General features: G+C 39.4%; 2 protein-coding genes across 2 annotated transcripts in view; both read left to right on the forward strand.

The window, feature by feature from the left end:
• Positions 1-458: 458 nt before the first annotated feature.
• PGM2 (phosphoglucomutase 2) lies at positions 459-20,297 on the forward strand. Its single transcript, XM_032109470.1, has 14 exons — positions 459-610; positions 5,208-5,375; positions 6,224-6,330; positions 6,687-6,771; positions 8,068-8,151; positions 8,724-8,917; positions 10,053-10,242; positions 10,909-11,006; positions 14,067-14,247; positions 14,366-14,459; positions 15,556-15,685; positions 18,198-18,387; positions 18,997-19,130; positions 19,893-20,297. Exons 1-14 carry the CDS (start codon positions 539-541, stop codon positions 19,993-19,995), a joined length of 1,830 nt encoding a protein of 609 aa, XP_031965361.1. The 5' UTR covers positions 459-538; the 3' UTR covers positions 19,996-20,297.
• A 6,059-nt stretch (positions 20,298-26,356) lies between these two features.
• Positions 26,357-26,659, forward strand: part of TBC1D1 (TBC1 domain family member 1) — a 100,726-nt gene continuing 100,423 nt past the window's right edge. Inside the window, exon 1 of the mRNA XM_032108979.1 lies at positions 26,357-26,434. The gene's annotated coding sequence lies outside the window, so the exon portion shown is untranslated. The remainder of the gene's footprint in view (positions 26,435-26,659) is intronic.

Consider the following 26,659-nt stretch of genomic DNA (forward strand, 5'->3'; position numbering starts at 1 on the left):
ATCCTTCATTTATCTTGAGTTTAAAAAAAGGAATCTCAGTCGCCTTTGTCCAGTGCCCGTGGGAAGTGACACGTCTAACAACAGCGCTACTTTCTTCCGCCAGCCATGCTGCGGAGAAGGCGGCTGTGCAGTTCACCGCATTTTCCCGCTGTTATTTGGGAATGCTCCTCCTCCGCCCGGCGCAGTGCGGGGGCCGGGGCCAGGGGCCGCCCGGGTCTCTCCCCGGGGCTGCCCCGGGCCGGCAGCCGCAGCCCCGCCGGGGGCTGTGCACTCGCCTTCGCCTCGGGCAGGGCCACTGGCGGCTAAGCAGCCCCCGCCACACCTCTGGCGCTGAATGACAACACTCTAAGCGAGGGCCCCGACCGCGGCCCCGCGGGCGGGCGGGGCCGCCCTACCCGGCCGTGGCCCCAGTCCCGACCCTGACCCCGGCCAGGGCAGGCGGGCGGGGCGGAGGTGGGGAGGTCCGGCGGGCGGAGCGGAGCGGCCGCGCTCCGGAAGAGGGAAGGAGCAGAGCGGCGGAGGCTGGGGTGGCAGCGCGATGGCAGCGCGGGGCTCCGCGGGAGATGCTGCGCTCCGCCGCGCGGCCGAACAGTGGCTGCTCTGGGATAAGGTGAGGGGCGGCGGCTCCGGCCAGGCAGGGGCTCGGTGGGGGGTGGTGGGGGCGCAGGCTGGAGAAGGGTCAGGAGGCACGGGGTGACGCCCGGCTATTGCGTTGTGCCGGTTTGGGGTGCGGTACAAGCACCTGTTTGCTCCTTTGGCTCTGCTTTCAGAGCTCTCTGACAAAGGGGTGCTCTCCTTCCACCCCTCCATCGATCCCCTCCCGCCCCGCCGAGCGGCCGGCGTAGGTGGGGCTGCGGGGCCGCCCTCTGCTGCCGCCCCCGCCGGGTGCCGCGGCTCCGTCACCTGCCGCAGCAGCCGCCGCTTTCATTTAGAAACCCCCTCGGCTGGTCTCTCCGTCTGCCTTTTAGCTGTACTGGCTTTTTCAAAAGGGCGTGTATTGTTCCGAACCGCTTCAGTCGCAGGGCAGTTGATAGACTTAAGTTATTAAAGACCAGCGTACATTGCTGTGTTACCTGTCTCTCAGTGTTAAAAACCTCCTGGTACCTTCACATTTTTGTTTACTGAAATGTTGATTCCAAAAGACGTGGGCTCACTTCAAAAACACTAGGAAATCCAGAAGCTGTCAGTCCTGGCTTTTTCCGGTGCAACCCAGTGCTTTGTGATCTTCACTGTTTATAAAATAGCTCCTGAATCTTCAGTATTTTCTGGGTTTGTATTTTTTCTCCCTTTTTCTGCTATTGCTTAGGAGTATTTAGCATGTATTATTTCCTTTCCTGTTGAGACTTTGTCTTCAGTTTTGGTCTCGATAGCACTATATGCAGAAGTAAAATCTTCCGTGTGTTTCTGTTTTCCACATATCTAAAGAAATATCTTGCCATAGTGGTGTGCTGGAAATGCTCATGTAGTCGCTTGCTGCTGCAAATCCCACTGAGATGCAGGCCTCTGTTGGCGTATTTGGTTTGCATTTTTTATGTCCCTATTCACATAATTTTTTCATTTGGGCTTGTTGGAACACACTGGCCATTGCCACCTTCAGTCACTAATGGGACTCCCCTGGGCTCAGCACTCTACAGTGCTCTCTAAGTTTAGTGCAGCACACATACCTGTTTGGTAAGGCCTCTTCTGCTTATTTCAAAAATATCAGTGGAAACTTACAATAATTATTTTTTTAGTATTCTTTCCAGGTTCTGAAGGACATCATTAGAAGCACCTCAAACTTGTTGGGATTCTTCATTAAAGGTCATTCAGCTGTTTCACTGACCAGTTACCCAAGCTCTGGTTTTATTAATGATAGAGCAGTGCCAAAGTAGTTCTCTTTTCAGAAATGCTAATGCATCACATCAAATGACAATGAGCTTTTGCATTTTTTTCCCCAGTTTAATTGGTTTTGAGAAAACAGTTTGGTTTTAAAGAGCCTCTTATTTGCATAACTTCCCTGACCAGAATTAGTTATATTCCTGTCTTCTGTGTAATAATTTACTTTTCAACTGGTTATTCTGATTATTTTGTTAAACCCTCTGAAAATCTAATGCAGAATCCCTTATAGCATCTTTACTTTTGAAAGTTTAGCCCTCTGTGAACACTTGCATCTTTGACTCAGTCATAATTGACCGGTGTGCAATACCCATTGCTGATTGCTCAAAAACGATGAGGTATTTTAATTTCTCAGGGAGCTGTTACATGCTTGTATTGAGCAACAGAGGAGTCAGATATAACCCTTGTCCATTTACTCTGATATAAAAAAAAAAGGTTCCTTTTTGTCATGCAGAGATAGGTTAATATTTAATGATGATAAGCCCCATGTTTCTTACAAAATAATCGTTTGCAAGAGCAAGCCCTTATGGCTGATGGTGGTCCTGCTGACCTAACTGGAAGTTCCTACCTACATGACAATTACTGTGGTTGTTACCAGGCTGTTTGCATCACTCTGTTCATTACAGTAATAGCATATTTTTCTTTCTTCCTATTATCAGTCATAGAATTGTGAAGGGAAGGTAGTTTCTGGTTTTAGTAAAAATAAAATCTGTTTAGTCAGAAGTTTTTCCTCTACTCTAAAACCTTGTGGAGACTCCGCTACTGTTGATACCTCTTTGGGCCTTCCTGTAGTGTAGATTAAAGTAAATAACTCGAGCGTTACCAGGTGATGTTCAAGCTAATTGCTCTAGTGGATATTAACTTGGTATTAAATCACCTGTCACTGTATTCACAGAAAATGGTACTCACATCTGGTTTAATTTGAGAGTAGAAAAAGCATAACCTGAGAGATTCAATGAGAAAGGAAATAACCAGCACTTCATCCTTCAGATACAATGTGATCCCTCTTTGGTAGAGATGCTGTGAAGAGTTTGTTTAAGCAGGAAAAAAAGCCAAAACCAAGATTATTTTTTTACTTAGCTGCATACAATGGCATCGTAACATTCTCCACTGAAAAAAAAAAATAAATAGGCAGATTCTTAGGAGAATATAGCCATAAAAAATTATAAAAGTAGTTCTGGAAAAATCCTTCTGCCTTATTGAACAGACTTGGCCTGGTTTTTACCATTGCTTGGTGTGGGGTGGAGGCAGGCAGTGGGGAACAGCCCAAACAACTAAATTAACGCAATCAAGTTTTCTTTAGCAAACTATATGAACTGAAGCTCTTAAGACTTGGGCAGCCACCTGGACATGTACATTTAACCAGACTTAAAAAACTGGAGGATCCTCTAGTTTCACAGTAGATCCCAAACCTGGGAAATTCCCGTAACAACAACAAACAAAAAACTCCTTGGCTGTGAGAGCTGCAGGATGCTTCTGGTGTCCTTCAGCATTGGCATTACAGCTTCTAGTCTGTCAAACACCTGTAGAAATGTGTGTAGTATCTACCTGAAAACATGCCCATTTCAGTATTAAGAGATGACTCGTGCACAAAGCTCCTGCAGGGGAATGAAAAGGTGACTAGGCACTGTACAAAACTGGATGCAAATAGTGTCATTCAGGCTTTACCTATGAGTCAGAGGCCTGATGTTAAAGCAAAAACCTGACATCAACTTGTAAACAGCCTAAACTCAGAATAGTTATGCTGCCCTATATATTCTATAACAACATAGAATTATATTTATTCTTGTAGAGTATAATTACTCAATAATAATAGATAATTGTGTCAAGCCACCTACAAGGAAATGTCAATTACCATATTCTTGGACTGGTAAATTGGTAATTTGTGCACTGGAAATCAGTAGTTCTGGGGTACCTAATTGTTTATTGCACTCAAGAAGTCGGTTTTCATTTTTTAAAAATTCTTTAGTTTATTCTGCATTCTGCAGTTTGCTCATTAGCACCAGAGGCTCTTAGCTTTTTAAGTATTTATTTAAACGATGTTGTTTGTCCTGCGGCAGTGGGTGCACAGGTCAGTGGTTAGGGCATCCCGACTCTGGTCTCAGTTTGATGTGCAGAATGCTTATACCTTTGTGTGGAAACTTGCTCACACGCCTACTATTCTATGTGTTCTGCAGCATTTTCTGAAGCTGCAGAAGATACCTGGGTTTACATTTAATTTTTTTTATTCCTTTTTGCCTGATATGCTTTCCCTTGCTGTAAGCATACCTAGGTCATCCAGGAAATAGTAAAGTCTTTGACTTTTATGAGGTCATTTGATTGCCTAGAAATCAAAGTTTGTGTCCCTTTGGAAATAATAGTCTTTGTACTCCAGAGTAAAGTGTGTGTGTGTGTACTCAAGCAGTGAGTAACATGCGGCCTCTCCAGATAATCCTGTTGTCAGGGGTCTGCCACCTGCCATCTGTCCTCTTGGCTATCAGTTCTCAAGAAATCAAATACTGAACTTCACAAGTCTCATGTTATTAACATTGAGAAGCTGAGGCATCCAGGACTTTGCTAATTCCTTAAGACTGGAAATAAAGAGTGAGTAACAATAGAGAGTCTGTGGAAGCAATATACCAAGTAAAACAGTGGAAAGTTAGAAACTCCTTGCTGTTCTCAAGCAGTCTGACATGGCCCTTTTGTTGCCACTCTCCAGTCATTTTATTTAAGAATTTGGCTGTAGTTTCTAGGCTTTCATGCTGGGGTTGCACTTATTTTTACAAGCATTACCTGTAAATATGTTGGAAATTCTTCTACCCAGTCTGCTTAGTTTTGCTGCTGCCTCTGGTGCTAGCCAGTCTTGGGACAAGGTTATGATTTAATTTGTTTTAAACTCTACATATAGTTTTATAGAAATAACAAATATTTCTTAATTATCAGCTTAACTTACTTTCTTAAATGTTTAGTGTAATTATTGTGTTGTGATGAGGAAAAATTCTCTGAACTGTGAATGTGCTGCTTTTTGTTTGTTTTGTTTTTAAAAATAGAAAACATTAAAATAGACATCTTGGAAATCTTTTAATGTCCCAAATTGTGTTAGATATATATATATATATATATATATATATATATACACACACGGTTGTCAAAGTAGCATGTTCACTTCAGGGGATAAATCTAAAATAAGTAATACTTGAGATTGTATTGATTTAAAATTAAGAAGACAGCAGGAGTTCTGGTGTTCTTGAAGTTGTGTGCCATGTTTTGACCCTGAAACCCAGGGGCTGGGACAAAAAATCAGTTCTGTAAAACGAACCCTCATTTAGAATAACTGAATTTTGTATCAACAGAATCCAAAAACTTACGCAATCGTGAAACAACTGCTTGCGGAAGGAAATGCCGGAGAACTGCAGAAATACTTTGGCTCACGGATGGAGTTTGGCACAGCAGGGCTCAGAGCTGCCATGGGAGCAGGGATTTCCCACATGAATGACTTGACTATTATCCAGACAACTCAGGTATTGTGTTCAGCACTTTATCTCACTTAACTGGTTGTGTATATGAATGGAAGAGCCTCATTTATGGCAAGCAAATGAGTAGTCAGTGGAAATATAAGTTGTCTCCTATTCTTCCAGTTTTCAGAAGTAATTTAAATTACAATTATTAGCTGAGTGCTGATCGCTGAAAACAAGCAGAAAGGAGCTATTAAACCATTAAAAGAAGTTACTTTCCATATTTGATTTGCAATTTAATTTACACACAGCTGCAGTTAAGCTCAAGTGTAACAGTGCTGTTGTAACAACTACAAAAAAACCCCAAAGGTAGCCAACATTTGACTAAGCTTTGTGTGTGTTGAACATGGATTTATATAAAGGCAGTGAGGGTATGTATACATACATAGATCCTAAAGTAGATCTACTTGGGGAAAAAAAACAGAACCTTGAATTACTGCAACCTGGAGTGTTGATGTATCATGTGCTGAAGAGATGTCATTATTAAGGGTGAGATTCGATTAAAAACCTGAAACACTGGCCAGCTGTTCTCTTCCTCATGTGAGACCTAAGGCAGCTGAATCATTTCTCAAAACCTGCAGTTCAGACTAACTGTGTTACCAGTTCCTTTTTGGAGTTGGTTCTGATATTTTAAAAAATACTTAGGTGCTGTCCAGGTTTGCAGTATTGATTTGAAGGTTTCTGGTATTTCGTGGTGTCTATTGGTCCTGGACAAGCTGAATCCCAGAGCAGTTCAGTGAGATGCTATATGTGCTCAGCTTCCTAAGACATCAGCATCTTAGCAATTATCTTAATGCTATGATAAATTAAACATCAGGATCAGGTTAATGAGGTGGATTTGTTGTTGTTTTCAGGGATTTTGCAGATACCTTGAGAAGAATTTCAGTGACCTGAAAAAGAGAGGAGTTGTGATTGGATTTGATGCTCGTGCTCATCTTTCCAGTGGAGGTAGTAGCAAAAGGTACTTCTTAGGTTTTGTATTTAGTATTTTGTAGATGCCTTGTGTAATACATTATGGCTTTATATCTACTTCAACTGTGTTTTCTTTCTGTAAAGTGAATAATGTGTGGGATTTACAGTACTTTTACATTTTGGTAATGCCAAAGCAGTTCTTAGAGTTGTGCTTTATCTATTGGGAATAGTGAGGGAACACATTTAAATTGTGTCTGTATAATAATTGAGATATATTGACAAGTGTAGGTGTTGGTTGTTGGAATTTTGTAATTGCATTAGGGTAGGAGGAGAAGCTGTGAATTCTAGGAAACTAATTGGTAAGAAAATTAATATATTCCCTGGGTATCTTTTCTTCCTATTTAGGTTTGCAAGACTGGCTGCCAATACCTTCATCAGTCAGGGAGTTCCAGTTTATCTATTCTCTGATATAGTACCAACTCCTTTTGTGGTAGGTTTTTCTATTGTATTTTTTTATGTACTATATCTGCTTTATATATACACAAATTCTGTCCGATACCTTGTATTACTTAAATTAAGAATAACTATGCAAACCAGTTCCTACTTTTTAAGCTCTTCCTGCAGTTAGTCTTGTACTTATCTAGCTATGTTTGGTTTACAACATCCATAGCAAAAGAAGGGAGAATGTGGAATGTCAGGACAGTGGGATGCAGTTCTATTTATTCCTGTTTTCAGGCAGGCATCTTGCAGGAAGCATCTCATCATGTCTAGATTGCTGTGAAGTCTGAAACATACACTCACGTTTGGTTCTGTGATTTGGCTGGACTTTAACCTTTTTTCTTTTTTTTTTTTTTTTTTGAGGGGAGGAGGGGCAAGGGCAGGTATGGAATCCAAAATAGCAAGTTGTTGGAGTGCAGTGATGTTTTGCCAGAAGGGATGTTGGATTGTGTTCTGATGCCCCCATCAGAACACCAGGTGTCTCCAGAGCAATACAGAAAAGACCTGCACTTGGCCCTTGTACTAAAAGCAGTAATTTCCCCCTGTACCAGTTTCTCCAGTGATCATTGCAAACAAAACATAGTGGTATAAAAACTTTCTACATAGCATTCTTATACTGATATAATTTTTTGTAGATTTAGGGTCAAATTCTTCATAGTGCAGCTTAAAGTGGTGTTGCAAGAACTGCAGCTGATTGCATTTCACTATTAAATAAAGAGCCAGGAGTAAACAAAAATTGGACCTGTGTTCATGAATAATGCTTTATTTTTAATTCACTCCATCTGTCTTGAGCTAATTTTTAAAAGCTTTCTCCAAAACAATATTCTTCTGAGCCCCAATGGAGTAGTTGCTCCCCAGGCTGCTCCCAAAAGACAGTATGGATGAGACTGCTTGAGTTGTAGTTCTCTGCTCCATGCAGACTTCTGTCATTACCCCAACAGACTTGGCACCCTCTAAGGCCTCAGGTACCTGAAGTCATTCTACAGTAAGCAAGACATGCATCTGCCTTCCTTCTAGAAACACACTACCGTAGAGATTCACAAAGCATCTGGAACAACATTAGTAACGTATAAATGGAAAAATGCACGAGAAAAAACAAGAGCTAAAGTTGTGCCACGTGGAGTGTAGTGGACCAAGTACTGTTTAGCTTCTCCTTTAGGAAGCCTTTGTAGGAATCACATCCTGACTTTATTTTCATTCAGCACTATGGAAGTATTATATATACATGAGAAGAAATAATATGTAATATGTTGTGCATTCTGCTTCAGGTAACTTTCTCTTTTTACAGCCATACACAGTAACTCATCTGAAGCTTTGTGCTGGAATTATGGTTACTGCTTCCCATAATCCAAAACAAGACAATGGTTACAAGGTATTCCAATATGATCTATCTTCTGTCTCTTTTTTTTTTTCCATGTAGAGAAACTAATGCAATTGTATATAGTTCCTATCATGCTATAGACTAAATTAATTACTAGTCTCTCTATCTTGCTTATCTCTTCTATATATTTAAAGCTAGTATCATGTCAAACTAATAATGTAATTAAAATCTTTGCTCTAGAAAGCAGGAAGTAATGCCTTTGTAATCTGCTAGCTGCTGAAGAAATCACAGCTGAATTCCCTGTGCACCAGTCATTCAGTCGCATGCAGACTGTTTCCAAAATACAAAAGTGGAAGTTTTCTCAATAAATGACTGGGCCTTGTTTTGTGTTTCATTATGGATCTTGATATATTTCGATAAAATTAAACTGCTTTTTTTTAATAGAATAAAAATGGGATGTGAGAAGAAACACTGAGAATATGAACAGAATACTTTGGGTATACCTAAGCCTAATTTACTGTAATACTCTACTGAATGTACTGCACCTTAACCAACAAAAAACATAACAAAACTATCTTACAAGATTAATGATCAAATACTCACTTACCCTATTTCTTATTTAGGTTTACTGGGAAAATGGTGCTCAGATCATTTCCCCTCATGACAAAGGAATTTCTCAGGCTATTGAGGAGAACCAAGAACCATGGCCTCAGGCTTGGGATGAAAAACTGATTGACAGCAGCCCACTACTTCATGATCCATATGCAATGGTCAATAAGGAGTATTTCAAAGACATACAGAAACAGTGCTTTTACAGGTGACTGGTGTTAATTCCTTTAAGAAAACAGGATATTCCATCGAGTATGTTAGCAGGGCAGTTTAAATTGATGGAAATGATCCTGCCGTGACCCAGTTCTGCCTGTGCCTTTTTGACATCTTTTGTGGTAGCACTGGCAGCTGTGTGGTAGTGTAGTAAGCCAGTTCATAAAGCTGTCCTGGCAGAAGTCTAACCCAGCAAAGTGAGCAAATTTCTGATGGTATCATCTCCCTGTATTTTCATGGCATGCATCAGCCAAGTGCCACAGCAAGACTGGGGCTATCTCATGCTGCTGGAGGTGAGCTGACATGGACAGCCCACCAGCCTTAAAACAAGATTCTGAGAGACAGTGAACCAGGTTGTTAAGCCAGTTCTGGACAAAGGAGGTCTTGCTCTGTCATTCCAGCCCTGCTTGTGCTCCTGGTAGCCTTGGGTGCCTTACAACAGCCTATTCCTGTCACTTCCTCGGTAAAACCTTTACTTAGCAAAATGAAGTGGATGTTCCTCTTGGTGATTAATAGTTAGAATTGATTTATGTATTAGATGAGTATCAACCTTTTAGATCTGCTTATTTTATGCCAAAATTTTAACCACCAGTAACCAGGTTCTTACTCTTGCTAAAAACAGTCAGAGTTACTAGAAGGCTGGGAAAATTACACTGCTTTGTCAGAATTGGAATTAAATGTCTCCTTAGGAGTTTGCATGATTTTAGGTATGTCCAACACTTTCAGTGCTGTGCTTCTTAAAATGAGTGTGCTCAAATTGGGCAGGCTGCTGTTGACTCACTGTGTTCACAGTCTTTTTGGGTGGTTTAAATGCTAGAGTTGGGGAGGAAGCGTCTCTTTAGTCAGTTGTATTTGTTTTTCACTCGCCTTCTTTGGGATGTGTAGAGTGCACTGTCTTTTCTTACTCTGGTGATTTGCACGTACCAGGATATTGGATGCCAAGAGTGACTCATATTGTTGAAAAATTAGACTAAGCCAATTTTCAAGCCATTACTTTTAAAATATGACCTCTTTTAATTTGTAATTTTAACAGTGCTACAGAATACTGAATTGAATCTGTTTCCAAACAGTCAGTTTTGTGCAGAACAGTCTTCCATGTCCAAGTTTACTGTTAACCTGTTTTATTTCAGGAACATAAACAAGGAAACAAACCTGAAATTTGTTCATACTTCTGTGCATGGCGTAGGACATAAATTTGTGCAGTTGGCATTCAAGGCATTTGACCTTAGCCCTCCTTTTGCTGTTCCGGAGCAGAAAGATCCTGATCCAGACTTTCCCACAGTGAAATATCCAAATCCTGAAGAAGGCAAAGGTGTTCTGGTAAATAGTTTGTTTTTGGTTTTTTTTATAGTTGTGATGTCTTTCAGTGTTTTCCTTTTTGCCAGAAGTCACAGCTGTAGATACTGGTGGAAGGTCTATTTTGAATCTGTTCCATAGCCTTTACATTTAGTGAAGAGTTAGCTGGTATCCTTTCATTGACATAACCCTCTTCGAACCAGTCAGGTAGTAATTAGCTATAACTTTCAATTAACTTGTTCTGTGCTGTAACAGAATGGGCAGGATCTGCACATAGAACAAAGTGATAGTGAACTTAAAAAAATAAAATAATAATAAAAATCTCCTCAGTTGGTTTTGGAAGGCTTCTATTATTTTGTGCTGACACAACACCAGGAGGGGGCAGGAGAGGTCCCAACAGGTGGCTGGAGTTTCTGCAACTATTTCTGTTACACTTTGTTACTGAAAGATCCTGTTAAATCTAGGTAGCTTTTAAGTTGGGCTACCGAAGTGGAATGATGTAGGTAAAGTTAAATGTCCTGACTATGTTCTACTGCTGCCAGGCTAGAAGTTTATGGGTTTTTTGAGGGACATATAATGATTTTGGGTGTTTGAGATAAAATAAACTGGGAAAATTACTTAAAACCTATAAAGTGAAAATATTATTTGGGAATATTAATACTCATCTGGTCCTGCTTGCCACTTTTCCAGACATTGTCTTTTGCTTTGGCTGAAAAAGATGGGGCAAGAATCATTTTAGCAAATGATCCTGATGCTGATCGACTGGCAGTGGCAGAGAAACAAGAGAGGTATGGTAATAAAGTAATGCAAGCCGTTGACATTTTTTACTCCAAGGCTAGGCTCATTTGGAGAATTCTTGCTACCTGTGTTGCAGAGGAAGAATAGTCACAGGAGCAATTTTTTGGATTGAAAACACACAGAAGTGTGAGAGGGTTGTATGAAGCAGACCACAGTAGGGGCAGGATATGAAATAATGATCAATATTAGACACTGTACAGAAGCCTGTACTTGCTGTGCTTCAGGCATGCACAGAAGCATGTGAATCATTGTTACTGTGCTATACCTTTTCAAAGGTAGGTTTTCTGTTAGAATTTTTCCACATAATACTGACAAACATTCTTTCATACTAGGTTTATTAAACAATAACTTGAGTTCAGGAGAATCTGTATAGTTCCCTGATAATCTCTGTTCTTTAGTATGAGTGTCTCCTTTCTCAAATTCTTTTAAACTAATCATTAGATGATTTGTGCTTCTTGTGCCGGTTTGGGCAAATTTGGAAATATGTCCTCTGAGAGAAGGCAGGTTAAAACCAGCCCTCCCCCACCAGGTTCGGGAAAAAAATAATTTTCCCTCTAGAGAAAGTGAAAGAGATAAAACTATTTATTTAACAAGCACACAGGAAAAGGATAATAATGCTAAATAATAATAAAACCTCTCACTCTGCTGAGAGAAACCCGGGAAAATTTCAGAGTCCTTCCGTAGTCTCTTTCCCCCTCCTTGGAGCTGGGACATGGTGGTGGGCCCACCTCCAGGGCCAAAGCCTCAGTGGAAAGTCCTCCCAATGTATTCTGACGTTGAAACCATCCGGCAGAGAAGGAGGGAAAAATCAGAGTCCCAGGAAAACAAAGTTCAACTCTCCAGAGGAAAAGGAGCTGAAAAAAACTGGCCGAAAGCTGGCTGGAAAAAAACAAGCCGGGTGCTTCCTCCCGCTTGTGCCGCAGCTGAATGCAGAGCTGTCTCTATCTCTGTGTGTCCTTGAAACACTGCTTTGAAAGTTCTGCTCAGTTATTTTTCTCTTCCCCCTCTCAGGCTCAGTTTAAAGGCATAGAAAGGCACAAAATTAATTTCTGGGCATAGAACAACGATACAGGATACACATCATAAAGTCACCCCAAGACAGTGCTTCTCTTGCTCAGGTTTTCACTTCTTTACATAATGTTACATATTTGCATTTCATCTTGAGGTTTTTCACTGTTTGGTACTTCTTGGTGTAGTCATTTCTACTCTCCCTTTCAAGAACCAGCTATATATGCATTATTTATCTTTGCATATCCTGTCAAAGAAGGGGATCTCAAAAGGCGAACTTGCTCAGTCAGCATAAATTGTTCATATTTGTGAAATGTTACCTATAGTTCTGACTCAATATGGCTGTCCCCTTATTTCATGCCCTCTGATACCCTGTACTTCTACAATTGTTTACATTTCTGTATTATGGTTTTATCTGATGAATAAAAGAAAGCTGAAGCTCAAGCAGTTGGTATCATATCTACAAATAGTAGTGTTTCTTCTTGATAAAGCAGAAACTAATCTGAGCAGTTAGAAACTATAAATCCTTAATAAAACTAAGCTTCAACGTTTTCAGCTCAGGGAGGAGCAGAAAAAAAAATCTGCTGGGGCAGCAGATATGAATTCCCTGTGCATGAGAGCCAGAAGAGGGATGTAAAATTATGTCAATAGTCTTTGGAACCCAAGGGATGATACGGACATCTACTAGATGTCCTCAGTGGTTGTGGATGAATTAAATAGTTGAATCTGTATCAGCTAGACAAATTCCAAAAGTCCAGTAAAAGGAGAGTGCAAATACCCTTTTTGCTCAACAGAGAACCTCTTTTGGTCTAATAGTAGGCTTAAAAGTGGCAGTGTTTTCTTTGGGGTTTTGGGGTGCTTTTAAACTCATTAGCCTCACAGCATGAACTAAGGAGGTTACTCTGTCTTTAAAAGAAGAATGGTCTTTTGTGGGCCCTCTGCTGTATCTTGGCCAGTGTTAGTTGGAAGGTTCATATTTCAATGGTTTTGTTCTGTGCCAGCCTCATTTGGCAATTCAGCATTGAGGACAAGGTATAAAAAGCTTCAGATTATGCTACTCATGATGGGTTAAAACAAGAATGCAAAATCATTCATGTTTTTTGTCTGAAAAGTTAGAGCTACCAGAAACTTGAAGACGGATGTTAGTTCATTGTATCCATTACCAGTTAGAGTGTGGTGCTCTCATTCTGCTACCTCTATGCTCGTTGTTTAGCCAGTCTTAGTTGTCTCCTAACTTCCAGTCCTGTGTCCTCTCAGAGTTCTGCTGTAGCTTTTCATACACTAATCAAATATTAATATGGGCTTCTACAGTATCTGTACTTCTTCTTTGACAGAACCCCCTGCTAGAGCACACTCTCTCAGCGCTCTTACACTAAGTTGCCGCTGTGCATTGCTTTGTGCCTGTTGGCATCAATAAATGCAGGAGACTGAGTCTGCTTCTCTTTCACAACAGGTACTGTTTCTGTAGGTCTTGGTTTTGTCAGTTTGGTAGTGTCTTTGTCCCCTTTTGTGACTGGGAATTTTTTTGACAATTTTGACATTTGTCTTTTTTTCTTCATTTTTTTTTCCTGTTCTAGCAACACATCATTATTAATCTTTTTTACCCATTGGAGGCTTTTTCCCCAATCTTCCCAATGACCAATTGATGTATTTGTGATTAAAGTATTTATCACTAGGTCAACTAAAAATACTGATCACTTGAGAATTGTGTTTTTGTCTCTGTGCTTGTCTTAATCACTAAGTTTATAATTTGTCTGCTGAACATTTTTGTTTTACTTAAAATATGTTGGAAATATCACTTTCATCTTTGGATAAATGCAAAAGCTTATGTGTATGGTGGAGAAGAGAGATGGCAGTTTCAGAATGCTTTGGAGGAGGAATTTTTTTGTTCATAATGAATATGTGATATCTTGTTACTGTTACTTGGAATTCCAAGGCAGGGGTTTATTTTTTAATATTCATTTATAGAAGAACCAATAGATTTTTTTCCCCCTGTATTATCCTTTGAGTTCATGTACTTTCTAATATTTCTTTGCCTCTAGTGGTGAATGGAAAGTGTTTTCTGGAAATGAACTAGGAGCTCTTTTAGGCTGGTGGATCTTCACTTGCTGGAAAAATAACAGTAGGGATACTCATGCCATTAAAGATGTCTACATGCTATCCAGTACTGTTTCTTCCAAAATCCTGAGAGCAATTGCACTAAAGGAAGGTTTTCACTTTGAGGTAAGCAATATGCTACACATTATTCCATGTTCTTTTATTAGCTTTCCTACTAAGTGTCATATGTTTGTAAAACACTGCTTTTCTTTTTAATGCCTTTGATTTCTCCTCACTGCTGTAGGAAACACTGACAGGTTTCAAGTGGATGGGCAACCGTGCCAAACAGCTCATGGACCAGGGAAAAGCTGTTCTTTTTGCATTTGAAGAGGCTATAGGTAAAAAACAGAATGTTGTGTTTTCATATCTTGCAAAATAGTGAAAGTAGAACTACTGCAAAAAATGACAGAATTGCAGAGAATCCACAGAATGGGTAAGGTTGGAAGGGGCTGCTGGAGGTCATTTGGTCTAACCTTCCTGCTCAAGCAGGGCACCCTGGGGCACACAGGATTGGCCCCGGATGGTTCTTTAATATCTTCAGAGAAGGAGATTCTACTGCCTCTCTGGGCAACCTTTGCCAGGGCTCTGTTAGTGTCTCAGTAATGAAGTAAAATGTAAAAAAAAAAAAAAAAAAAGTAAAAATGGCAACATAAGGGTGTCCTCAATACAATGGGTGTATTTCCAGTGAGTGGCAGATAATTTTCTCTTTGGCTAGTTGATACTACTGGTTAAAACGTTTGTATCTCTGCTTAGCACAAAGTTTGTGAGCTAGGGATTTATATCTACAGTAGCATGGCCGTGTAGATTTGGACTGCAAATTCTGCATAAACTGGTTTATAAAAAAAAGCAAATGCATTTTTCAGACTTGAAGTTGAGTTTTTTTACCTGACAGATTTAAGCTAAGTGTAAATGTGAATAAAATAAAGTAAAAACTACCCCAAATTACATTTGTAAACTGGAAAGCCATGGTTGAAAGCCACAAATAAAAGTTAGGAATTCATGAGGAGGAAATTGTAAAGCTATAATGCTATTTCTTAAGTATCTCAGTACCTGAAAACCAGGTAATGTGACTAATTTCACAGTTAATTATCAGTGTTACCTTACACTACTGTGTAAGGTAATCGCATCTGAGACAATGCTATACTTGAATTGTTCCTGCAGTGTGACATTTCTCTTTCACGAAAGCTCCATAAGGACCTGGGAGCATGTGGCACTGATATAATGCAAATCTCTGTCTTCAAATTCCATTAAATACCTTGCTTAATAAAGTTGACACTGATTAGAAGATAAAATTTTTCTACTTTTGGTTTGACTCTAAGATGCCTGTACTATGGTAATGTGCATTTCTCCTTTAAAATATGTTGGCTAACCTTCCCTCCCCATCCTATTTCCTGTTAAAAATGTGTCAAATTATATCTAATGTTCTTTGTTTAGGGTATATGTGCTGTCCTGCTGTTCTGGACAAAGATGGTGTCAGTGCTGCTGTTATAACTGCAGAGATGGCCAGCTTTTTGGCAACCAGGAATTTGTCTTTGTCTCAGCAGCTGAAAGCTGTCTATGATGAGTGAGTTCAATTTTAATTTTTTATTTTTTGGATTTTCTCAGTTTCACATATGGGGATTAATAGGGACTCAGTAGCAACCTATAGTTTATAAAGAAATAAACTGTGGGTTATTGTACCATTAAGACAATTCTGTGCTAATAGTAATCTTCCAGAAAGTGTTCCTGCCTTGTAGACATGAATATATTTATGACTTTTTGTGTTGTTTTAAGGTATTTTAAATATAATAACTGCCTTACTAATTCTTTATTAGTTAATGGCATCTTTGTGGTGTTTTTGTTTGCTTGTCTGAATGGTTTTTCCCTTTTGGGAAGTTCTGCACTGAGATCCTTTTACAGAAGATTGGGCAGGTTTTTGGCCAGCTGTATTGCTGAGCTATAGAGGTCGTAGTGCTTCTTGCTGCTTCAATGAGCCAGACACATAAAGATGTTGATGGCAGAATGGATCCAAGTGGCTCTGGCTTACTTATGCTATACATAGAAGCCAGCTTGCTTCTGTCCTTGCAGGGCTACTTGTGATTAAATTAATTCTAGTTGGCTGTAAAGTTAGGCTTTTTATTATATTATTTTGTCTTTTTTTTTTTTGATGGATGATTGTTGTTGAGTTTTGGTTGTCCTTTGCTCTTTCTGCTCCTGATTAATGAGATTTGAGCTGATTATGCAGAAGTGCTGTGACTGGCCATTACTCTTGGCTATATACAGCTGGGTATCCCTCTGAGAGCTTTTAATATGAGGCACTACTTTTTCTTTTGTTCTTTTTTGATGGGTTCAAAGAAATCAATAGCAAAGATGACTATTGGATTTCATGGGACAGGGAGTGGTTTTTGTGGAGGTTTTGGGTTGTTTTTTCAACAGAGAGAGCAGCACAGGCTGTTTGGTACTCTCCAGCTCTTCATGTGTCATAGACACTAACAGGGGAGTATGGAACCTGCAGAGAGACTCGTGGAAAACTCCAGCCTTTGTGCTGCTTGTTTTGCCAGTTCTGAGTTCTCATTTATGTCCAGCACTAGCCATGCTTGTTTCATCATCTCTTTAGGAAGGAATCAAGTGGCAAAGACTTGCTTACTTACACTGCATAGATAAATTGTGTAATACAAAAGCATGAAAGAGGAATTCATACCTAGAGCAGCAAATACAGCATCTGATGTGAGAATTCCCTTAAATGCTACTAGCTGCAAGTGCATATTCAAGAATTGAATATTTGACCTCTGGGTTGAGAGTTTTTTATTATTAGTTTTAAATTCTAATTCAGTAAACACCTGCTTCAGGTTGACTTCGGAGTATTTAACTGAGTGGAATTGAGCTGTGCCACAGTGCTGCTGTGTACATAGCCACTGAAGAGGACTCAGAGCTACTTTAGCATAAAAGCAGTCTGCAAGATGTCACTGCACATAGTCACTTTTTGTGGCAAAGCTACAGATCTAGAGAAAGATACAAATCTGCTCTGTTAAACTGATGTTTGATAATGAACTGGAAGGAGGGTTCTTGTTTTGGGGGGTTGTTTTGTATGTATTTGATTTTTGTTTCTGGCTAGTATAGAATTGTAGTTTTCTACTCACTACTGTACTTTTTTGTCAGATTTGCTTTGTGAGTTACAGTTGAAGCAGAAGAAACTCTATTTTGTGTTTTGGGAATGTAGAAGGGGAATCTGTCTCAACGAAGTAAATGCAGATCAGGAAAAGGACACAGTCCTGGTAGGCTTATCGCTTCTTTCAGTTACAGGATAGGTTTTGTTAATTCTCTTACTGAATTCTTAAGACTAAATTTAACTACTATTAACCTTCAAGATGTCCATTTAGGTATAAACATGACCCTATTTAAGAAGCCTTTCAGATTTCTAGCATGAACATCCTAGTACTAATGGCAGTTCTGCCCCTCAGATTGTCACTGCTGTCAAGGATATCTATCAAGTCTTGATCTGTAGCAAGAGCTCACTTCAACAACCAGTCGAGGCTTGTATGTTTTTGAACAACATGCTATTTTGAAAAGTCGGTGTTACCAGGTCGTTTGTATTTGATGCATCACATTACCTGGCAGCAAACAGGTGAGGTAGAGAGACAACATTCAGAACAGTTTGGTTTAGTAGAAGCACTTTAATGGGAGAGTAGAAACACTTCATTAAAGTGTGATTGAAAAAAAGCAGTCTAGAATTTGTTTTACTTTGTAAAGGTCATCTGGAATCCACTCAAGGAAGCTATTAGATGTAATCTCTTCCTTTCCTATGGTGTTTAGAGCTCTTCAAGGCTCTTTTTCTTTTTTTCTTCTGATTTTGCTGTAAACTTTCTCAGTTTTAATCATGACAAATAAAAGACATCTGCACAGAAGTTTCTTTAAAGTATGTAAAATAGGATAATTAAGCTGTTTAGACCTTCTAAAAATTGTAAGGGCATGAACTGATGCTTCAGTTGGGTGAGCATAAGTACGAAATGTTGTTTTATGGAAGGGTTGTATAATGTGTCTGGTGTACAACCCTTAGAACATTGCTTCTTGGATTCAGTAATGTTGTGTCTTCACAGATATGGCTTCCATATTACCAAAGCTTCATATTTCATCTGCCATGATCCTGAAGTTATTCAACAGCTTTTTGACAACCTTAGAAATTTTGATGGAAAAAACACATACCCAAAATCCTGCGGTAGATTTAAAGTTTCTGGAATAAGGGATCTAACTACTGGGTATGACAGCAGCCAGCCAGATCAAAAGGCTGTAAGTATCTTTTTAAATTACATGTAAATCATATGTGATGTATATACACATACATAAAACATTCTGTGGAGAAACACTAAACATATTTACATACTGAGTCATATAATAAGTTAGACTGGTGACGATTGCTTTGTCTTTGTAAGAGGAAGTGAAGCTGGCAGGGGGGTGTTGGGTTTCTTGTTAGATTTCGTGGTGTATTTTTCTCTCCAGTTTGTAAAGGGTGATACGATGATCTTGCTGCCTTGCTACAGCAATATGCATTATTTTCTTGTGAGTGCAAGTTAAACTGTCTACTAAGGTGTGGCTTTGGATTCTATATTTTTCCACAAGCTCTATTTCCTTTCCTCCTGGGAAATGCCATGACAGCACAACTTCTATTAAAGAGTATGAGCTGACTAGATTTGACATGAGCTACCCAGCGGTGACGCAGTTCTACCAGATTCCAGGCTGAAGGAAAGGCTGTCCTTGTCTCAAGACCACAATGTTGAAGAAAACAGAACTAAACTTTAATTTTAGCTGATGCTTTTGTCATGTTATCTGACATCAAGTCATGGGTTTATATATGGTCTCTTTCCAAGCTTTAAAAAAAAATATTCTTAATATTCCTAGATACTTCCTACTAGTAAAAGCAGCCAAATGATAACATTCACTTTTGCTAATGGAGGAGTGGCCACCATGAGAACCAGTGGGACAGAACCAAAGATCAAATACTATTCTGAACTTTGCGCACCCCCTGGAAACAGGTATTGTCACTTACAACAGTACATTTGGTGTAATAGAGGCTGTGTGGCTTTTTGGTATTGTTTAAGTGAGATAAGGGCTCTCTGTGATCAAATAATATTACTAAAGTCATTTTAGTAAATGTGTTTGTATAAAGCTTCAACTCTGCAAAATTTGTTGACACGTTCTTGTTGTCACTGAAATTCCTTTGAACTCACTTTTGCATTCAGTGAAAACAATATTAGGAAAAGCATTCTGCCTTAAATAAATGTAAATATTTTCACCCCCTTTTTACATACATAGTTGCTTTAAAATTATTTAATCAAATATAAAGTGTTCTAATATATTTCAAACCCTTTTATGTTTAGTAATTATATCCTTGACTATTAGCCTTGGAAATCATACAGTCTTAAAGATAAGTAATTATTAAATTATGCAATGATATTAACGCTTTTTCACAGATGAAAAGTCATCTAAGAATACTGTTACAATATAAAAATTACACTTCTAATCACATTTAGTAATAGAAGATCTTCTGAACTCAAGCCATTCTGCTTTAGATTTTATTGTGGCATTATGTTTCTTCATAGTCTTCATGCATGTCAGTTGAAAGTGAACATCAGTGCATTACCATAAGAAATCAAATATATACACTTTTAGCACTAATAGAAAATGCTTGTCTAAAGCAATGCAGTAGATTTAAAAATTCCTCGCACTGAAAATGTTCTTTTTAGCTTTTCCATTGTTTCACTGTTTCCTGTGTTTGTGTGAATTTCATTTCCCAGTGATGTTGAACAGCTGAAGAAGGAACTAGATGAATTGGTCAATGCTCTTGAAAAACACTTCTTTCAACCAGAAAAAAACAAACTTCAACGGAAGACTGAGTAAAGTAGCAAAATTATGACCTTGATTGGCTTTTGCAGCACTAGAAATGCGTTATCTAAGAAGTTAAGGATTTTTAGGACCAAACATCTGAGAACTCTGACTATAAGGATATCCACTTTTAAGAGTTATTTTGGGTACTCTTGGATCTAGTATCTTATTTTGGAAGGAAAGTACCTTTACCCTTAATGGACCAAAAAAACAACAGTCAGTTGAACTAAAAGCTTTATGAACTAAAAGTTGACTGTAAATGTATTTCAATCAAAACTTGTTTTAATTAAATATAAGTAATATTCTGATATCTGAAACAGCCTGTTTTGTGGTGATTTCTTTCTTTTGTGTGTGTATGTAATCTGGTAACACTATGCAACTTTGTCTAGGTTTAGATTTGCAAAGCAAGTTCTTCGGTTAACAGGCAGTACTTAAAGCCTGTGATGAGACTTTGACGAACTTGGGGCAGATTATTCAGAAGTAGTGAACTTTCTTAGGGATTTTGGCCCACATAAACAAGAAACTCACAGCAAATTCATTGAATATCAATTTGCTGTGGGATTATATATCATATTCCAGGCTAGAGATACAAAGTGTACTAAACTGCCTTTTAATACCACAAACACATTAAGATAGTATTTCTACATACGGCACCTTTTTGTTGCCTCACTGAAGTAAACTTTATTAGTTCAATGCATAGCCTGGTTTTGGAGCCTGTCACACTGTTTGCTGCCATGACTTGGTGCATAACTCTGCATGTTTAATTTAGAGTAGAAGTTTCCATTTTATTGCATGTTCTTTTCTGTGCTTGCAGAGCCTGAGAGGGTTATTTGGAGGTTACCAGTTGACTTTAATATAGGGGTTTTCTGCATTTTCAGTGCTTGTTTTGGGTATCAGTGTACCAGTAATATTCACAACCATAGCTACATACTTTTTATAAATGTGAAACTTCTAAGCTTTACTATATATGAATTCCTTCCAGAATTCAAGTCCTCTATTGTTGTTATTTTTGGTACAACTTGAAGGTTGCAGCAGTTGTGCAGCTGGGTACAGGGAGGCAGCCCGGGGGGGGAATGGAAGGAGAGGCAGTTTTACACAATCTGATGTACCATTGCAGATCATGTGCAGTCCTGTGGTGAGAGAAATGATTCTGGGGGTGCTTCTGGCTGGTGCTTTTTGACGCTTTTTAATTGCATGACAGCTGCTTGTCAAGTCAGCCTAGTTGAGTGAATTATGCCCCATCAGAAGGGATGAATACCTTCAAGCCTACATGTGAATGTCCACTTTTCTGAGGGGAGTTTTCATGCCTGAGCCAGTTGAGCAAGGGGGAACATGATAAAAAGCACTACCCCGCCTCGCCTCGCAGGATCTGCTTCTTACTGGCTTGAAGGCATACTGGCCCTTGCTTGAGGGCATAGACAGGGGAATGGTTCTTCAGGAGGCAGGCTGGGGCAGTTCCTTCACTTTGGGCATTGATGAGCTATACCCAGGGCTGGAGAAGCTTTGTCTGCAGCCTTGGGCTTCAACAGGAGAGGTGATTCTCTCCCTGCACTCCGCTCTTGTGAAATCCCCCCTTGGAGTACTGCATCCCAGCATAAGAACTACGTGATCCAGTTAGAGTAGGTCCAGAGCAAGGCCATGAAAACAGCCAGAGGGTTGGAATACCTGTGCTGGGAAAAAAGCCTGAGAGCGCTGGGGTTGCTCAGCCTGTAGAAGAGGCTATGAGATCTTTTAATATATAAAGGAGGCTTATAAGAAACATACTTTTTACCAGGGACTGTAGTGACAGGACAAGGGGTAACAGTTTTAAAGTGAAAGAGGATAGATTTAGATTGGATACAAGGAAATATTTTTTTATACTGAGGGTGGTGAGACATGGAACAAGTTGCCCAGCAAAGCTGTTGGATGCCTGAAAGTGTTCAAGGCCAGGTTGGATGTGGCTTTGAGCAATCTGATCTAGTGGAAGGTGTTCCTGCTTCATGTAGGGAAGTTGAACTCAGTGATGTTTAAAATGGACCTTCAGACCAAAACCAGTCCATCATTCCTTTTACTTTCATTTTTATTGGGAGGGTTTGCATTTCTTTTGGTACAGAATATGATAGAGGATACTTTACTGAATTCATGGGGAAGGCCTGAAGACAGAGGATTACAGGTCCTGAATTTTTTTATGTATTTATCTTAACATCTCCACAGGCTAGAGAGGCATATTTTACATGTACCTTTACATGCCAAACCTGGAATTGGATTTTGCTAATGTTAGAAGTCTGGAAGTGAGACCTGCAATGCACTCATGTATACTGAGATATCCTTAGGATGGCTTTAGAGCATCCTCAGAAACAGTACAGACCCAATCTTTATCGTTCTGTCTTCCTAAGGTCAAGGAATTTATGTGCTCCATTTCCTTCTCTATTCCAGATAGAAGTTCACAACTTCAGGGCAGGGGGAGAGGTGACAAAAAAAAATAGCCAAACCCACAGCAGTTTATCAAGCTGCTTGAGCAAGTGCAACAAACTCAGAATTACAAGGTAAAACTTGTTATTGCTAGAGTCCTTACTAACCTTGTCTTGCATCAGAGAAAGAGGATCTAGAACCGAAAAAAAGAATTGAAACGAAGGCAGCAAGAGTATAGCAAAGAGAGAAGTTAGTATTGCAAGTTAGAATGGGTGTTAAGCTACAGTTTCTTCAGAGCTGGTCTAGTTCTTCCACCAAAGTGTTGTGTAAGATAATGAAGCCTACTTAGACATTATTAGTCCCATGTTAGATATTAAAAAAAACAAACAAATGTAATTAGTGAAAAAGCAGCCTTGAACTGGGAGCAGGGCCACTAGTATTTTATCCAGAAATGGGAATTGCCGTGACTGGAATGGCAGAATGTGAATGAATGCTTGCAGCTCGGACTGAACTCCGGTGTAAGGTAATCCCTGGCTATTTCTAGAGAAAGACACATCCCTATGTTTCCAAAAACATGTAAAATGAGCCTGTTTTTTATAACAGATGAAAACACAATTCCAGTGACAGTTGTAAACATTGATCCTATAGTGGGTCAGGCCTATGGAGCTAGAGGGAAAGACTGAGAAGAATTAGCATAGTACTCAAAACTCTGCCAAAATAAAACCCCAAAACAGTAATGCTTTAAGAGTAGACCGATGGACTCCACTTGAAGGTTATTAGTTTTTTTACAAGTCCCAGTTTCATAAAATTTACTGAATAAATTAAAATTCAGGAATGGATTGAAACAGTTTGGCTGGAAGGAAGTAAATACATTTCATCTTCCTTATAGGCTATGAACTTAGTCTCCAGCATATTATGTAAAAGTATTGTTACGATACTCAAGTATTGTACTTGAGTTGCAGAAGGATTTATTTTGTAATTTTGCTATATACAACAAATCATACAAGGATAATTGGAGTTCACTCTAAAAGAAGATTTAATATATAAGCAATTTTCATATTGTACTTAAATATGTATTGTGCTTAAATATGTAACTGATTCACCTACACAGTTTCTGTAAATAAAGTTTTTCTCCTTGTGAATCCTTAAAAAAATTCCAGTGGTCATGGGTTTTATTTTCATGTACCACCAACAAGCAAATCTTACATCCTTGGTTAACAGTCACTGTGAATAGCAACATTAAAATTATATTAAACTAACATTTGTTAACCACCAGCATGAGTTTGGGGATTTTTAGGATTCTGAGGCTGAAGGCATCTGGATGCCATATGTAAATCTAATTAATTGTAAATAAAAATAATCACCAATAAAACTGTTTTCTGTCTCTAAGTACAAAACTAATCAAAGGTAATTAAACTGAATTGCTTTCCTTCCCAGTACATTTTTGCACTATGTAAGATACATGTTCATCAAGGTTAGTACTTCTGATCAACTTCCAAGTAGAAGCCAACATCACTCTTTTGTATAGCAATTGCCAGGTACCTGAAATGAGGTCATGCACCATCAGAACATTGTGCATAATGGGATGAGCCTATTAAACTCTCCAATTATATCCTAACACCCACCTAAATAAACTGTAGTATAGATGATGGCATAGAAACAGCAGCTTCCAAACAAAAGGAAAATCTTAAAATACAATCACTGGTAAGTTGTTTTCAAATGTATTTATAGAACGAAGGAGAGAGGGGATTAATCATGCCATCTGAAATGCTCAAAAATACAGAGACAGCAGCAGGCAGGATCTGTAACAGTAGCTCAACTCTTTCCTGACTACTCATCAGTTATAATAGAAAGCCTCTTGTCTACAAAGATAATCAGTAATTAATGTCACGGGCATGTATTCCTACAGCATATGCAGCAGGCAAATGTGCTATAATAACAGTTATGCAAATGTTGTTTATGAATTGAGACAATATATAAATAGCATCTGGAGATACAATGTCATTGGATAAGAATGTAGTGCTTCATCCAGAGCTCACTAAGTCAAAGCACTGCAAAACTGTAACATCCCTTAATAATGTACTAAACAAATTTACATGAAAGAAGTCACAAAAAAAAAGAACTGTTTTCTATAATAACAATAGAAAATCATCATTATGTGTAATACAGAGGGAAAAGCACAGAGGCTTACAATGCAACTGAAACACAATATAGGTGCCTGCATTCAAATTCACAATCCAAGAACATTATTGCTCAGCTGCTGCCCAACTATGGAGCAACTTGGACTCTGAAAGCATCTTGGGTAGAAACTTCCTGTTTGCCTCACGGTACTTCAAAGGGTACAGCAGCAAGTTCTGCCCTCACTCATTGCCTGGCACATTCAGCCTAAATTTATATTGATCGACAATCTTACCCCAACTGGGACCACGTGAGTAGATACTTCTGCTCCTTAACCTACAAAAGAACCCACATGTTCTCACAGAGGGCCTCATACAAGCCTGTATACTCTGGTTCTGTACAAAAGGCAGTGGTGGGGTTTTCTTTGCATTTTTTTTAGAACGCGACTGGGCAAAGAGAAAATGGTTAAACTGGTGTTATTTTTACATCATGTTCACAGGATATGGAAAGCGCAGCTTCATTTTCCTCCTCAGTCTTAGGAAGTTAATGTGATGGTATATGTTTTAGTTAATAGGCTACTGTAAAGAAAATCTAACCTGTGAAGGAAAAAAAAACAGAGACCTACTCTTTCAGAAAATAGAAAATTATTAGGAAGTCTGGTGCTCATGGCTTTTACATGAATACTGGGATCCCAGTCTTTGAACACATAAAAGCGTTTAATTTTTAGGGACTGAAACATAAAACCCTCATTGTGGTTCTCTTTTTTTTGCCCCTACTTAAGTAACAGTTTCATCAGGAAGCAAAGAAGGAATGCTGTCTAACGTAGCCTGAAAGCTGATTATTAGGTAACTTTCATTGCAGGCAGGCTGAACATTCTGAGGCTGACTTCTTTCCCAGTATCAAAGAGGAGAAGAAAGTATTTCTAAATGTGATGCTCTAGTACTGACTTCTGTTGTTGTTCAAGGATTTTCCAAGGAGCAAGAAATAGTCTTGTAGGAGGATCCTTATCTGTTTCATTGCATTTTTCTGAAAGGCAACAGTGGAGCAGTAAAAAAAAGTCTTGCTGAGATGATCAGTTGGTAATTTGGGAATGCATGAGCCTCGGCTGAAGTGCCAGAGCTGTCTGGGTGGGAATTGCAGTTCACCTTCTGCTGGAGCATGGTTACCAGAGGCATGCAATGCTCAATCAGGCTTAAAATGAGCAAAAGGACGTAAACTTAACTCAGGTACTGATACTGGGTGATAACTGGAGTAAGAGCTATGTCCTTAGGTGTGATGGTTTAAAAACTAAGACAGGCACTGTTTGCAAGAAGATGGCATTCCTCTTTCCAAGGACCGTAGAGATGTCACTGAAAAACAAGAAGCACTCGTACCTATTCCCATGTCCGAAGTAGAAGCAGCAAATCATGACCTGAGCACAGACTGGCGACATACTCTCTGAGTGAACTGCTACTTGCAAGCTCAATTCACTTACCAGCGATCCTGTGGAAGTACACCTAGATGCCGAAGGCCATGAACACATAGTGCAGTTTGTATCTTCATGTGTATCTACACTTTGGAAGTAGGGGATGTGCTTGGATACCGAAATTTGACTTGTTTTTCATAATATGGGCCAACATTGTGCTTGCATTTAACAGCTTGACTGTTTTCCCTCACAGCAACGAGCAGATTTCCTTTAGTCTACAAATGTGCACAGGCTTAAAAGTAAGTAAATCAGTGGTCTTACTGCTAAGAAGGCTTGAAATTAATTGAGTGCAAAAGTGGTTTGCACAACGGGGATGTAGGGTGCCTTAATCTCCACTTGCAGAGGAGTATAATTAAGTCTCCGGATCCATTCATGCCTTATGCTTTCTGGCAACTGGAAGACCAATTAATACCAACTCTTACGATGATCTTATACATATGCAAGAGTGGTTTCTTTGAGGAAGCCGTCAAGGTGACTCAGGTGAGCTCGTAAAAGGCTGCCCTGCAGCCAGGGCTGGGCCCACACCCGAGTGGGACTTGGCCGCTTCAGAGCTCACGAGCTGGGCTAGTTCCAGTTTTGTGAGCAAACTTCGCTCGCCACTTCAGCTGACCCAGCCGTCCGCCCGGGCTCACTACCGCAAGGCGACAACGACATGTTTTCCGCGGGAGATCAAAGGCTGTGCCAGACACACGGGGCAGGGTCACC

Source organism: Corvus moneduloides, chromosome 5 (assembly GCF_009650955.1).
Source record: "Corvus moneduloides isolate bCorMon1 chromosome 5, bCorMon1.pri, whole genome shotgun sequence".
In the NCBI taxonomy this organism is placed as follows: Eukaryota; Metazoa; Chordata; class Aves; order Passeriformes; family Corvidae; genus Corvus; species Corvus moneduloides.

Coding starts and splice junctions, on each gene's coding strand:
- PGM2 (XM_032109470.1), top strand. CDS start 539: ATGGCAGCGCGGGGCTCCGCGGGAGATGCTGCGCTCCGCCGCGCGGCC. Junction 611..5,207: donor AGTGGCTGCTCTGGGATAAG/GTGAGGGGCGGC, acceptor TTGTATCAACAG/AATCCAAAAACTTACGCAAT. Junction 10,243..10,908: donor AAGAAGGCAAAGGTGTTCTG/GTAAATAGTTTG, acceptor CCACTTTTCCAG/ACATTGTCTTTTGCTTTGGC.